This window comes from Malus sylvestris, chromosome 2 (genome assembly GCF_916048215.2).
Source record: "Malus sylvestris chromosome 2, drMalSylv7.2, whole genome shotgun sequence".
Taxonomy (NCBI): Eukaryota; Viridiplantae; Streptophyta; class Magnoliopsida; order Rosales; family Rosaceae; genus Malus; species Malus sylvestris.
Window position 1 is genome coordinate 7,286,119 of NC_062261.1, and position 13,853 is coordinate 7,299,971.

At 35.3% G+C, this 13,853-nt stretch overlaps 1 protein-coding gene across 1 annotated transcript; it reads left to right on the top strand.

Moving 5' to 3' along the window:
• The first annotated feature begins 8,776 nt into the window (after positions 1-8,776).
• On the top strand, positions 8,777-11,924 carry LOC126607850 (probable flavin-containing monooxygenase 1). Its single transcript, XM_050275559.1, has 5 exons — positions 8,777-9,317; positions 9,731-9,971; positions 10,562-10,743; positions 10,988-11,340; positions 11,438-11,924. The coding sequence occupies exons 1-5, from the start codon at positions 8,871-8,873 to the stop codon at positions 11,778-11,780; spliced, it is 1,566 nt and encodes a 521-aa protein (XP_050131516.1). The 5' UTR covers positions 8,777-8,870; the 3' UTR covers positions 11,781-11,924.
• The last annotated feature ends 1,929 nt before the right edge of the window (positions 11,925-13,853 follow it).

A 13,853-nucleotide genomic window follows, 5' to 3' on the forward strand; every position in this document is an offset into this window, starting at 1 on the left:
AGGAACCATCCGAGATTCAAATCAGAGAAATCGCACAGAAGAAATTGGAGATTATCACATACCGACTTGGAAGAGGCAACCTTCGGGAGAGCAAATCGTGATCTGACGATCGTATCCGCCTCATCTTCCTCGGCTCATGATTTGAATGCTTCGATTTCTTAGCCTCTTCCCCTTCTCTGGTTTTTAGGGTTCCTCTGAAATGGCGTATCAGACCTCTGAGCTTCTTCTTCTATCATCGTGATTCTGCAAGCCGCAAGCTCTCTCTCTCTCCCTCCCTCTATGCAAGTCGAAGGCTCTCCCTCGTAACCCATCCCACACAGCCATTGATACCACTGACCGCAAAAGAAAGACAGGGAAATAAAAATATTTGGGGAAAATGATAAAGAGAGAGAGAGCCCCTGGGATGGAAGAGAGGCTAGGTTCGATTGGGAAAGGGAAAGCGAGAGAGAGAGAGAGAGGAGAGGCGGAGGAACTGAGGAGAGGGTGGGTTTGAATGGGGAAACACAGAGAGGTGCAGGGAAGGAGGAAAAGGAGGACAGTGTGAGGTGTGAAGATTGAGGAAAGTGTTTTTTATTTTGTTTAAAATATTATTTTGAGCAAATGGCATAAAAAATCTACTTTTACTTTAAATATATTAAATTACAGGGCACAATAATATTTATAGTGTCATTGTAAATTAATAAAAAATTTCCATTGCTGACATTAAAGGCACAAAAGCCTTGGTTATGTGCCCAATAATGTGTTTGTGTCTATTTTTCTTCACATTGGGCACAATACATGGTGCTCATTATGGAATGAACACTGTTCCACCCTATTGATGTTTAAACAAACACAAACACCTCATTTGTGTTCTTAATTTTGTGTCCAAAGGCCATTTTTCTTGTAGTGATTGTTCACACATCACATGTGGATTGGTGGATTTCTCATGGTTGGGGCTGCTGCGCATGCAACCATTTTTATGGTAAGAGACTATGATCCAACTACTCGATACAACGATCTATTAGATCGTGTCCTTAGGCATCGCGATGCAATCATATCACATCTCAACTGGGTATGTATATTTTTAGGCTTTCACAGTTATGGTTTGTATATTCATAATGATACTATGAGCGCTTTAGGGCGCCCGCAAGATATGTTTTCAGATACCGCTATACAATTACAACCCGTCTTTGCTCAATGGATACAAAACACCCATGCTTTAGCACCCAACGCAACGGCCCCTGGTGCAACAACAGGCTGCATCTGATGATTTAGAGACGCGCCGGCGAGGACTTTGGTGGAAGCCTACATTGTCCGTAGTGTCGAGCATACTTGCGTGCTAGAAAAAGAAAGAGAAGAAGAACAACAAGAACAAGAACAAGAAGCTGCATCGCTTGCGAATAAAGTCTCAAAGGGAAAACATGATATTGCGAATAAAGTTTCAAAGTTTCAAAGGGAGCAAAAAGAAGACTAGTCAGAGTCTTGAAACTGGAAGAGGAGATTTTCTGCTTTATATTGCTAAGTTGGATGTATTTTAGCCTACCTATAGGCTTCTTCGATGATATAGAAGGAAGTTTATGTACCAAAATCTCCATCTAAATTTGAAAGTAAAATTTTAGACGTAAATAAGAAGTAAAAAATCACAAGGAATGAATGGGTCTTTAGAATTGAAAAAAAATAAAAACTATTGATATGTTGACAGCATAAAACCCTGTTTGTAAAATTCATCAGGCAACTCCAATGGGTCTTTAAAATTGAAAAAACTATATTCTAACTATTATAGATTTTCGTTCTAGATGAGAAAATTTGGAGACCGATCGATTTGAGACTCCAGAGGTTCAAGTTTTAAAGAAACTTATTCTTCATTAATTTGTCAAGTAAAAGATAAAGGAAATGTACGTTATTAGTTCAGTTGCACATGACAATATGCTCGTTTTAATTCAATTGCACATGACAGTATACTCACCTTAATCCAATTTCACATGACAATATCTTCGCAGTCTTATAAGAGTAGTTTATAAACATATATCGTCTCGTCAAAATACCGATCGTGTTGGAGAATGACTAATGACTAGACGTGTGCTTAATAAGTGCAAACCTTCGTTTAGTTTCATGTATAACAAAATAAAAACGATAATGCCATGAAAAATAAATGTTGGTTACAACCAAGGAAGAAAATATCGGTAATATCGGAAATATCGGTAGTCCGAAAACACGGAAATATCGATGGAAATATCGAGATAATATCGATATCGATAAAAATTACATGGAAACCACGGAAATTGTAAGAAAAACTTGGAAATTTTTATTGAAACTTTGCAGGATGTTTATTTAGTCAATTATCTATTAGTTTATCACAAAAAATTGGAAAGAAATGCATTGCATGATGGATTTAACATTATCAAGTTGATTATATAGCGAGCTGACAAACATTGTGAGTGTAGAAAATATGTAGTAATTAATGAAAGAAGTTTAAACACACCATAATCATTTATATATAATGCAAATTTTCAAAGTATAATTCGTGAATTAATGTTTAATTGACGATAAATAGAAAAGACTTTAATATGGAATTAACCTTCACCTTGTCCATTTATTCTAACGCTTAAAATAAACTATGAATATTAACTTAAAAACGAAATTTTTTAACTTGACACAAAAATTAAAAACCTAAAATTTCTTATTTCCCACCCTCAAACTTAAATCACACATTGTCCTCAAGGTGTGGAAAAGAAAGAACAAACTAAAAAAAAAAAACTGGAACTAAGATAAACTAAACTATGTAAAACATGAAAATAAAAATGAAAGAAAATAACTAACAGAGAATGAATTAACAGAAAAATAAAATTAAAATTAAAAAAAAAAATGAAAAAGGCTTCTTTATGTCAGCCTAATTACAGCTCACATGCATGCACACACGTGCACCATAAAACCCTAGCTGCGGTTTTGATCTCACATTGGATGCTATGCATCCATCTGCCTCGAGCCCATAGCCGAGCCAACGGCTCTCTTCTTTGCATCAAACCCGGAGCCAAACGGCTCTTTATGTCCATTCCTTTGTTTTTTTTTTTAATTGTGGAAAAATGAAAAAGGCGCTCTGCATTCCTTGACACCCGAGCCGAACGACTCTCCATCTCTCATTTCATTCTCTCTCGATCCTTCTCTTTCTCTGAGCTCCCTTCTCCCCCTTTCTCCATTCTCCCACACACACACAGATCTCCCACACACACGCACAGAGACCCAAGGTCTCTCGATCCTTCTCCCACATCGCCTTCTGCTCCTCCCTCGTCGGCGCCGTCTCTCTCCTTTCTCTCTGCACCGAGGGTCCGAGACCCACATACACACACGCACACCATCGCACCTGCTTCAGATTTTGTGTGTTTCATCTCGTCTTCTATTTCATTTTGATACCTAGATCGAAGTCTAGGGTCCTGTTTTACAGTCGGCCGGAGCTGTAGAAGCTCTGGCGTTCTTCTCCGAGTAGCACAGTTCCAAAAATATCGCGATAATTTCGGAAATATCGCAATATTATCGATATTATCGATAATATCGCGATATTTTGACGAAAACCCGTTGGATACCTGTTAAAATATCGGTACCGTGAAAAACCGATAATATCGGCGAAATATCGCCGATATTATCGATTTTTTCTTCATTGATTACAACGAACCGAAAAAGGAGTTTTGCTGACTGTTTCTAGATCAAGCCACGTTGATGGCTCTGTTTGACTTCCATTTATAAAAAGTCGGATTTTGATTTCAATGTTATGTTCTTCTACGTAACCTTAACTAATTAATCATCAAGAATTAATGTTCAATTCTTCTGCTTCCTCTAAGTGGGGCAAACAAGACTTTTGGATCAATTTTGGAATTAACGTGGGCTTGCATTCACACAGTACTCAAAAGGCCGAAGCTTAGAGAACCGGATTCTTTCTGGACTCAAAGGAACTGAGCCTAAAGATCAAATGATTTGGACCATTGAAATTTGATCAAACGGTTATAAGTATTATAACTTTTAGAGGAACCTCTTATTTGTAGCCGTTGGATCAAATTTCAATGGTCTGGATCATTTGATCATTAAGCTCAGTTCCTTTAGGTCCGGGATCAGGTTCCAAAGCTAGTGCACTTTAGTCTGACAAAAAACAATAGTGCATGCATTAGGGCTTATCAGTGATGATGGGAGAGTACTGCCTGCAAACTCCCCTCCTTCCTCAGTTCTGTGAATCTGATCATTTCATGTCCTTTTTAGTTGAAAGTGCAAATGCCATTTTGTCACTTCTTACGGAAAAGGAATAACTTTTTTGAATTACATTTTGGAGTATGTACTTCTTTGAGATTCCAAGTCATAATCATCTGTTATATCAACATGAATTTGAGGAGTGCAAACGAAATTAAAGTTGCAAATGCCATTTTGCCCAATTCTAAAGAAAATCACTAATTATTTTGAACTACATTTTGGAGATTGTATTCAAGATTCCACATTAGTCATCATGCACTCATCTGTTATACTAACATTAAGTTAAAAAGTGCTTTGAGCACCAATAACAATTTATATGCATACAATTACATATGCATCATATATTTGCAAGCACATAAGTATATAACTTTGAGCTGGACGTGAGTTTGAAATAGATATGTAATTTAAATGTAGTCGATATCATTATATTGTTTTGTGCGAAAAATATACTGAATAGATGGATGCATGGATAGCAACGGGGAGACTGGCAGGTGGTACTATTAGTCGGAATGGATATATAAATATGTGAGGGCCGGCCCTAACAATATGGGGACCTTAGGCGAATTTTCAAAGTGGCGTCATAGATTCTGATTTCTGACCTTTTGGCTTTGTACATTGATATGTATAAAAAAAAATTGTTAAATACATAAAAAAATCTATTTGTACATCAAATATCATTAGAAACTAATATCATAAAAAGAATACATATATACAAATATTACTTAAATATTACATGCCTCGCGTTTTTAAACGCATATGTACTAATTAAGCACAGAGTTTATAATAGTAATATATATATATATAAAATACAAATTGAAAGCCCCTTCGGAGTGGGGCCCTTGGTGGCTGCCTACTCCGGCTACTGAATGGATAGCAAAGAAGAAAAATAAGGGAGAAAAGCAAAAGGAGATATGAGTAGGTGGTACAGTTATCTGGTATATACACACTCCACAAGTTCCTAGTCCAGTAGTCCAGGGCAGCTGGGGATAGCTAGATCGATATGTAGCCAAAGTGCCGCAGTCCTTGTGGAAATTATGATGGATATATGATGTGAAGTGACTTTGAAATTGGAATGGTAATTAGATAGATGCATGGCTAGTTCTCGATAAATAATGCATTTGAAAAGTCGGGTCAGAACTGCATGTATCGAATAGTACAGCATATGTATATGCTTCCTTTTTCTGGCTTCCTAAATGTGTATTTAGTGTGGAAAGCCACCTCCTGAGTTCTGACCGGCCACCTCCATCTGCCAAAATTGTCCCTCCTGCTATGACTAATTGACTCCTTATAGGCACAAACCCTAATAGGCTAATAGCTAAGGAACTCAACAAGAAAACTCTAAGACTTGTCCAACAAGAAAACCCATAAAATAACAATATACCCTAACATAATAAATTAATAATAAATCAAACAACTAACTAATTAAGATAGATATTTGCGATTAAGATAGTAGTTTATAGGTTTAATAATAATCTTGTTAATGGTAAATAACATAGTAATACTCTATTGTCCGACAACTTGACGTATCAAATCGTCACAACTCTAAAATTACACTAGTTAAACTTCTTAATCCAGAACAAAAAGCTATAATATGTACATAATAAGAATATGATAGTTATTTTACTTAGATGAAACTCTCACTAAGAAAAAAAAATTACCATGCACAAATTATTTTAGTGTATACTTACATATATAATAAGTATAAAATTATGAACATGTTTTGTGGACTCTGTGCAAAATTTAATTCAAATTCTTGTTGTAGAAAATTAAATATATATATTAGCGTATACTCACATTTATAAATGTATACAACAAACGAAGATCAGGGGCCCTTTGAAATTGAGGCCTCTGCGTGAGTGCACCACTTGTTCTCTTCAGGCCAACCCTGATTGATGCTACGTATAAATGTGAACTAACTGATGTATATATAATTCATCCAAGAACATGTATGGCAAGTCTTACCATGGACTTCTGTTCAAGTATATATGCATCACGCATTTGCATGAAATCAACTGAATTGTTTGAAATATCGACTCAAATTCTCAATATAAACCGCATGAATCATGGCTAAAAAATTAGCACTTAAATATACCAACATATCGAGTCAAAGGTAGCTTTGAAATTGCTAATGCAATTTCATCACATTGTCAGAAGTTTGAACAGAAATTGTCAACCAAATACTCCACGTGTCTATCTGACTAGCTAGTTGGATTGCTATTTTTTTTTAATACATTTCCAGTTTGCTTGTCGCTCAACTTTAGCGTGATAAAGAAGGGTCAGACATAGACCCCCACTTAACTTCGATTAATTTCCACTTCGTTTCTGGCTGAACTTTGCAAAATATATAGAAATACATTCTCATACGTACAAAATATTGAAATTAAGCTAGAAATGCACAAATGTTCAAATTAATGTTTTTGCATGAAACCATTGCAGCAACAAACAGTGACTGTTTATCTTGGTTGTTGGTTAAAGGATTGTTTCGACTGTTTTCGAGAGAGACGCGTTGTTTTTAATTTATTTTCTAATTTTGTATCTTCTCTGCAAGCGACCTCATTTCCTGTAAGTTTCTTGTTTAATTCTTGGATGTTTCCTTTTACACACTATTTCATTAATCATATTGTTTCGTGGATTATGTTGCATCAAAATTTTTGGTGGATCATTAATCAAATTGTTTTGTGGAGTGTTGGATCAAATTTTTTGGTGGATAATTAATTAAGGGACACTTTGAATGCGGTCCCTAGCTATCAATATTCTTTGATTGAAACCTTGTTAGTTTTTAGTTTTTGATTGAGGTCCCTGACATTAATGTAATAATGTAAGTTACTATATTTTTTTAATTAAAAATTAAAAATTAAAATTTGTAATTGTTTATATTAATGAGATTTTAAATAAAACCCATCATTTATGGGATTAAAAATAATAAAATATAAATTATACCCTCTATTATATTGTGTGTGTACTGTGTACATATATGTATGGGTACATTAACCAAAATTAACAAAAAAAAGTTATTGTACCAAAACATGGATACATTCTCAAATCAACGAAAAAGAATGTACTCATATAAGTTTAAACATGGATTAAAAATTTTGAATGGATTTTATATTAAAAAAAGGGTACATTTTACATATAACAAATTGATATATTTGAGAATGGATACATTTAAGATTAAAAAAATTGAAAAATTATATGAATGGGTACATTTAAGATTAAAAAATTGAGAATCTTTTTATATATAAAAAAAACTAATAGGTACAAACTTAATTTAATTTAATTTTTTATTATTTTGGAAATGTTTGAATTGAAAATTAATTAGAAGTTTAATAGAGGTGTGAGTATTAAACCCTAAATTAATTACTAATTTTTATATTAAAAAATTATATAATAAACATGTAAATTCATTATCACATTAATGCTAGGGACTTGAATCAAAATTTGAGAACTAATAAGGTCTTAGTCAATGAACAGTAAAAACTAGGGACCGGATACTAATTTTTCCATTAATTAAACTATTTAATGTAGGTTTATATATGCCTTGCATGAACATATGTATAACAAAATATATGAATTAAATCGTAACTTTCTATGATTTTATTCGAGCTCTAAATATATCATCACATAGGTCTCCTGAAATGTAGTTGTAAACATGATCAACTTAGCCGCGTGGATGTTGCCACTCCCAGTTTTGAATCTTTCTATGTAATTCCTTAGCCCAGTATAGGCACAATTGGTTGAAATTCTTTTAGAAGCGTTCTTATTATACACTCATATTTTTCAATAACATACAGTACGATTTAATTGATATGATTCTTATTATACACTGAAAACAATCGCACCATCACATCGATAAACTTTTATGTACATGGAACACTTGTCACTTAGTGTATCTTTTTATGTGTTATAATATGGGTGAATAATAAGGTTGCCTGTGATTCAATATTTGGACAGGGTATTGGTTTGTACCCATGCATACCTGGTTTGAAAAACATTCATCTCCTAAATTATTATAATAGTTTCGAACCCTTCTCTCACCTAAATAATAATAATTTTTATTTTATTTTAAAAAGATAAGGTTGAAATGCTTTCAAAGTTTATTAATGAAAAAAATAATACATGTGTTACAATTTGTGTGTAACTATAATCTCATGTGACGATATTCCAGCTACAGCTACACCAAAAAATCTCTCGCACCGTGTCATACACTCACTATTTTCTTCTTCATTTTTATAATTTCAATTTGCACGAAATAATTAGGATATTATAAATATTTGAATGCTCAAAGGTATTCAACATAACTATATAATTTGATCAACAAATGTAAATAAAACATGAAGTGGAGGAAGGTTCCCCCTCCTTGACGAACCAATTTCGCATAACTAGCTAAAGAAATGGTCGTAAACCACGATCGAAATTCAACCCTAGCAAGCCCTTTAGACTTGAAATTCAATTTCACGTGATTCCATCATATATGGCGACCCTCTCACGAAGCCCCGGCCCGGACCTCCACTATAAATACCCCTGCTCTCACATTGTTTTAGCAACCAAGCAAATCGACAGTCTACAAATATATACCACCCTCATTTCCAAAACCATCTCAATTTCCAATCGGCTCGCCAAATCCTTCATTGCTCTTTATCGTTAACAAAAAAATTATGGCTCCAATAGTCTCAAAACTTGGCATCATTGGTGCCGGTGTAAGTGGCATAGCAGCAGCCAAACAACTAGCCCATTACAACCCCATTATTCTCGAGGCCTCTGACTCCATTGGAGGGGTTTGGAGGCATTGTTCTTACAATTCCACAAAACTTCAGTCCCATCGATGTGACTATGAGTTCTCTGACTTCCCTTGGCCTGACAGGGACAACACTGATTATCCTTCTTACCTTGAGATATTGGACTACTTGAAATCTTATGCTGAGCACTTTGATGTGCTTAAGTTTGTCAGGTTCAATTCCAAGGTGGTCGAAGTCCGGTTCGTTGGTGACCGGGAAACTACTGATTTTGATGTCAAACCTGTGGAGTATCAGAGTCTCTCGCCGGCTGGCGGTCAGCCTGTTTGGGAAGTTGCCGTCCAGACCAATGATTCAGAGACCATTCAGGTTTAATTATTTACTTCATATCCAAATGGTATTTTCGGACAGTTTCATGCATGCCTAGGGTTTGCAGATCGCTACTTGATACAGTATCTTTGTGGAAATGGAACTCGGATTAATTACTAGAGTCTTAGTAAGAAATATATAGAGATGCAAATATGTTGCAAAAAGTACTTCTATACGTAACCGAATTATTGGTAATAAATAAAACTATTTGAACACACAAAATTAACACACCTACAAACACTTTCTAATAGAAGTGGATCTTACAATTTTATGTAAATCAAACTGTATTAGAGAATGTGTCAACAATTGAGATGATACATTTTCCATAGCTTAAATGTCAATCCTACTAGTTATTATCTTGGAAATGATAAAATTATGTTCTGATTTTTTTTTGTTTGTTCGAATTAATTCAGTGGTATGCCTTCGAGTTCATTGTGGTTTGCATCGGAAAATATGGAGATACACCCCAAATTCCAGAGTTTCCACTCAACAAAGGGCCTGAAGTATTTCAAGGTCAGGCTCTTCATACTCTTGATTACTGCAAACTGGACAAGGACGCTGCTTCTGAATTGCTAAAGGATAAGGAGGTCGTTGTGGTTGGCTACAAAAAATCAGCTATTGATTTAGCTGTCGAGTGTGCTGAAGCAAACCAAGGTAAAAATTTGGTCCTAAAAATTCCTATATATGATGAAATCTTAGGTTAAAAAATGATAGAAAAATAGGTCTACGTTTTCACGTTACGGGGTTGTAATTTGCATGGTTACACACAACAAGCAAAGAAAGAATTCAATGGAAAATACGAATTGCGTGGTCAGGCTGTCAAAAAAACCGACGAATATTATGATGGTTTGGACTTCTTTGACTGCACATGTTTTTCAACGATATGATTCCAAATGATCAGATGGATTGAATTACGTATACATCATTAGATTTGACTTCATCAATGTTAATTACTAATTAATTATTTGCTAATTATGCATTCTCTATGTCGCTCATTCAATTATCTGTGTGTAAAAGATTTGAAATTTTGCAATACATAAAGGGGCGTGTGAATATATGAAATAGTTTCATACATAAAAAAAAATAATAATAAAAAAAAAATAAAAAAAAAACTTGCAAAAACTTAAAAATACTATTTTTTACCAATTGTTTGTGGGATTAAAACGTCGATTTCTTACCTTTTAGGAGTCTTGATTATATTGACCCGAACTAATTTTGTTATTCTTTTTATGGATGTATTGCAGGACCAGAAGGCAAACCATGCACCATGGTGGTGAGGACTTTACATTGGATTGTTCCCCATTACTGGATTTGGGGCTTGCCGTTTTTCTTGTTCTACTCAACAAGGTCTTCACAGTTTATCCATCAAAGACCAAACCAAAGTTTCCTGAGAAACCTCCTTTGCTCTCTAATTATGTCTCCAATGGTAAATTAAAAATCAGTTAGCAAGAAAAGAAAATATTAAACTAATATATAAGAAGTGATTTATGCACACTTTTTTTGTCTCTTGCCACATCTTGTTTACTTCTGGCTTTTGGATTGAGTAAATCCAAAAAGAATCATGTGATAAGACTCAACAGGGTGTACAGAAGAAAAAAAAAAACAAATGCGGAAATCAGTTCCTTAACATATACGAGATCAATGCTAAAAGTTTTGGTTGTTATTTACAGAGGCATGCAGTTTCAAAATTTATTGAATCATATTTGCTGTGGAAGATGCCTTTGGAGAAGTACGGACTAAAACCGGATCATCCATTTGAGGAAGACTATGCATCCTGCCAGATGGCTATCATGCCGGAAAATTTCTTCTCTGAGGCGGATAAGGGAAAAATTGTGTTCAAAAGATCAACATCAAAATGGTGGTTCTCTGCTGATGGAATTGAATTTGATGACAACACTAAGATAAAAGCTGATGTTGTGGTCCTTGCAACTGGTTATGATGGCAAGAAAAAACTCAAATCCATCTTACCAGAGCCTTTTCGCAGCTTGTTGGAATGTCCATCTGGTATCATACCCTTATACAGGTAAACCTAGTTTTCGGTTTGAGATTTCAAAATTTTACACGTGTTAGAAATGTTAAAATTGGAGAGTAAATTTTTTGAATGCATGTTTCTCCTGCAGGGGAACAATTCATCCTTTGATCCCAAACATGGCTTTCGTGGGTTATCTCGAGAGTGTTTCAAATCTTCACTCTTCAGAATTGCGTAGCATATGGCTGGCCAGGCTGCTGGATGATAAATTTAAGCTTCCAAGTGTGCAGAAAATGCTTGAGCAAACAAGTAAAGAAGTGGAAATCTCAAAGAAAACAACCAGGTTCTACAGGAGGCATTGCATTTCTACATTTAGCATCAACCACAGCGACGAAATATGCGAGGAGATGGGATGGACATCTTGGAGGAAGAATACTTGGTTGGCAGAAGCATTTAGCCCCTATGGAAGTCAAGACTATCTGAACAAACATTGAACCTAGGGTTTGCAATAACCTATTAAATTTATAATTGACAGTTACTTACATAAGTATACTAAGAATAAAGAAAACCTAGGTGCTTACTGAAACAGTAACGAATTATATATTGTGCCATGTATAAGCAATTCATAATCTATTTAATTATCTCAATAAAGTATTTCTCCATTGTTTACTTGTTAAAAATCACAAAATTATGAGCTGCTTGCAAAGTTGCCAATTAATCAGAATAAGCAAAACATCTTCATGACCAAGGTTTAAAATATCGGTAGTCCAAAAACACGGAAATTTCGATGGAAATTTCGGGATATTATCGATATCGATAAAAATTAAATAAAAACTAAGGAAATTGTAAGAAAAACTTGGAAATTTTTATTGAAACTTTGTAGGATGTTTATTTAGTCAATTATCTATTAGTTTATCACAAAAAATTGAAAGAAAATGCATTGCATGATGGATTTAACTTATTTAAGTTGATTATATAGTAATATGGCAAACATTATGAGTGTAGATTATATGTAGTAATTAATGAAAGAAGTTTAAACACACCATAATCATTTATATATAATGAATTAGTTATCAGCAATAGTTTAGGGGTTAAACTTAGGGTGCATTTGTTTCACCGGACTATCTCGGACTAGATTAAGTTCAGGAACTAAATTGGATTGGCTTGACCTAGACTAACTAGTATAAGAATAATTGAACGTTTGGTACATTGTCTGACTAAATCATACACTAAATTATTTTTGGGATCTAAATATTTTTTTGTCATTTCTTTATTTCTCTCCCCCTCTTTCTTATCCTTTCTAGATGCTTCTTGTTCCTTTTTTTTTTTGTCAAGTTCCTTTCTACTCATTCCTTTTCTTTTTCCTTTTCTCTCCCCCTCTTTCTTATCCTTTCCAGATGCTTCTTGTTCCTTTCTTTTTTTTGGTCAAAGCTTCTCCGTTCGTTTCTACTCATTCATTTTCTTTTTCTTTTTCCTTTCCTTTTCAAATTCAGGAATTGGGTACAAGTCGATGAACCCCAACTAGATAAAAGATTTACCGATCGAAGCAGACATTGGAGTTGCAGATGGTGTGGTCGAGCGCAAACGCACAGATCGACGTCGGCGTCGAGCTTTGGGTGGACGCCAATTTGGATTTGCTTACCCAGAGAGGCACCACCGCAGTTGAGCAGGACGAGGAGAGAGGGAGAGAGAGGAGAGAGAAAGAGATAAAGGAGAGAGAGTGAGTGAGAGACAATGAATGTAACACCCCAACCCCCAAATATAATGTTTAATTTCGTATTTCCCCAAATATTTATGGAATCTATCAATTTAGTCCTAATTTCCTTTACCCAATCCGGATCTACTCTTAAGATTCTCTTCTCTCTCAAACTGCCACGTGGCAGCACCCCAACAATCCTTATTCTTCTCTTTTTGTCCCCTACTCCGTAACCCCTTCTTTATTCTTCTTTCTTTTCTGCATTCTCTATCTCTCTCTCTCTCTCTTGAAACTCTCGTCTCTCTTCTTTCTCTCTGCACCGAGACCCACATACACAATCGCACCTGCTCGAGGAAGACACCCATCGTTATCAACAACCTCGTCTTTCTCCCTCTCATTCTCATCTCTGCAACTCGGCGAACGCAGAAACCCTCTGGCGAGTTTCTTGAATTTCTCAGGTTAGGTTTTTGGGACGAAATCGGCTCAGGAATAGGCACACCTATCTCTGGCGAGGCCGTGGGTGTCGAGAGGTTTTCCGACCACCACAGGTCATTTCACGGCAAACAGAAGGTATAAACGCACTCCTCTCGCCTTGTGTTTTCGTTTGGTACCTAGATCGGGGTTTAGGGTGGTAGTTTGCAGTCGGCCGGAGCTGTAGAAGCTTCGAAGTTCTTCTCTGTTCTTCCATGTTGTTCCCGACGAGCGCAGGCCTTTCAGGCTATTTCCCATAACCCTCGGGCCTTCGGCCTGTTAGGAAAGTGAAGCGATATTATCGATATTATGGATAATATCGATAATATCGCGATATTTTAACGATAATTAAGTGGATAAGTGTGAAAATATCGCCTTCTCACAAAAACGATATTATCGG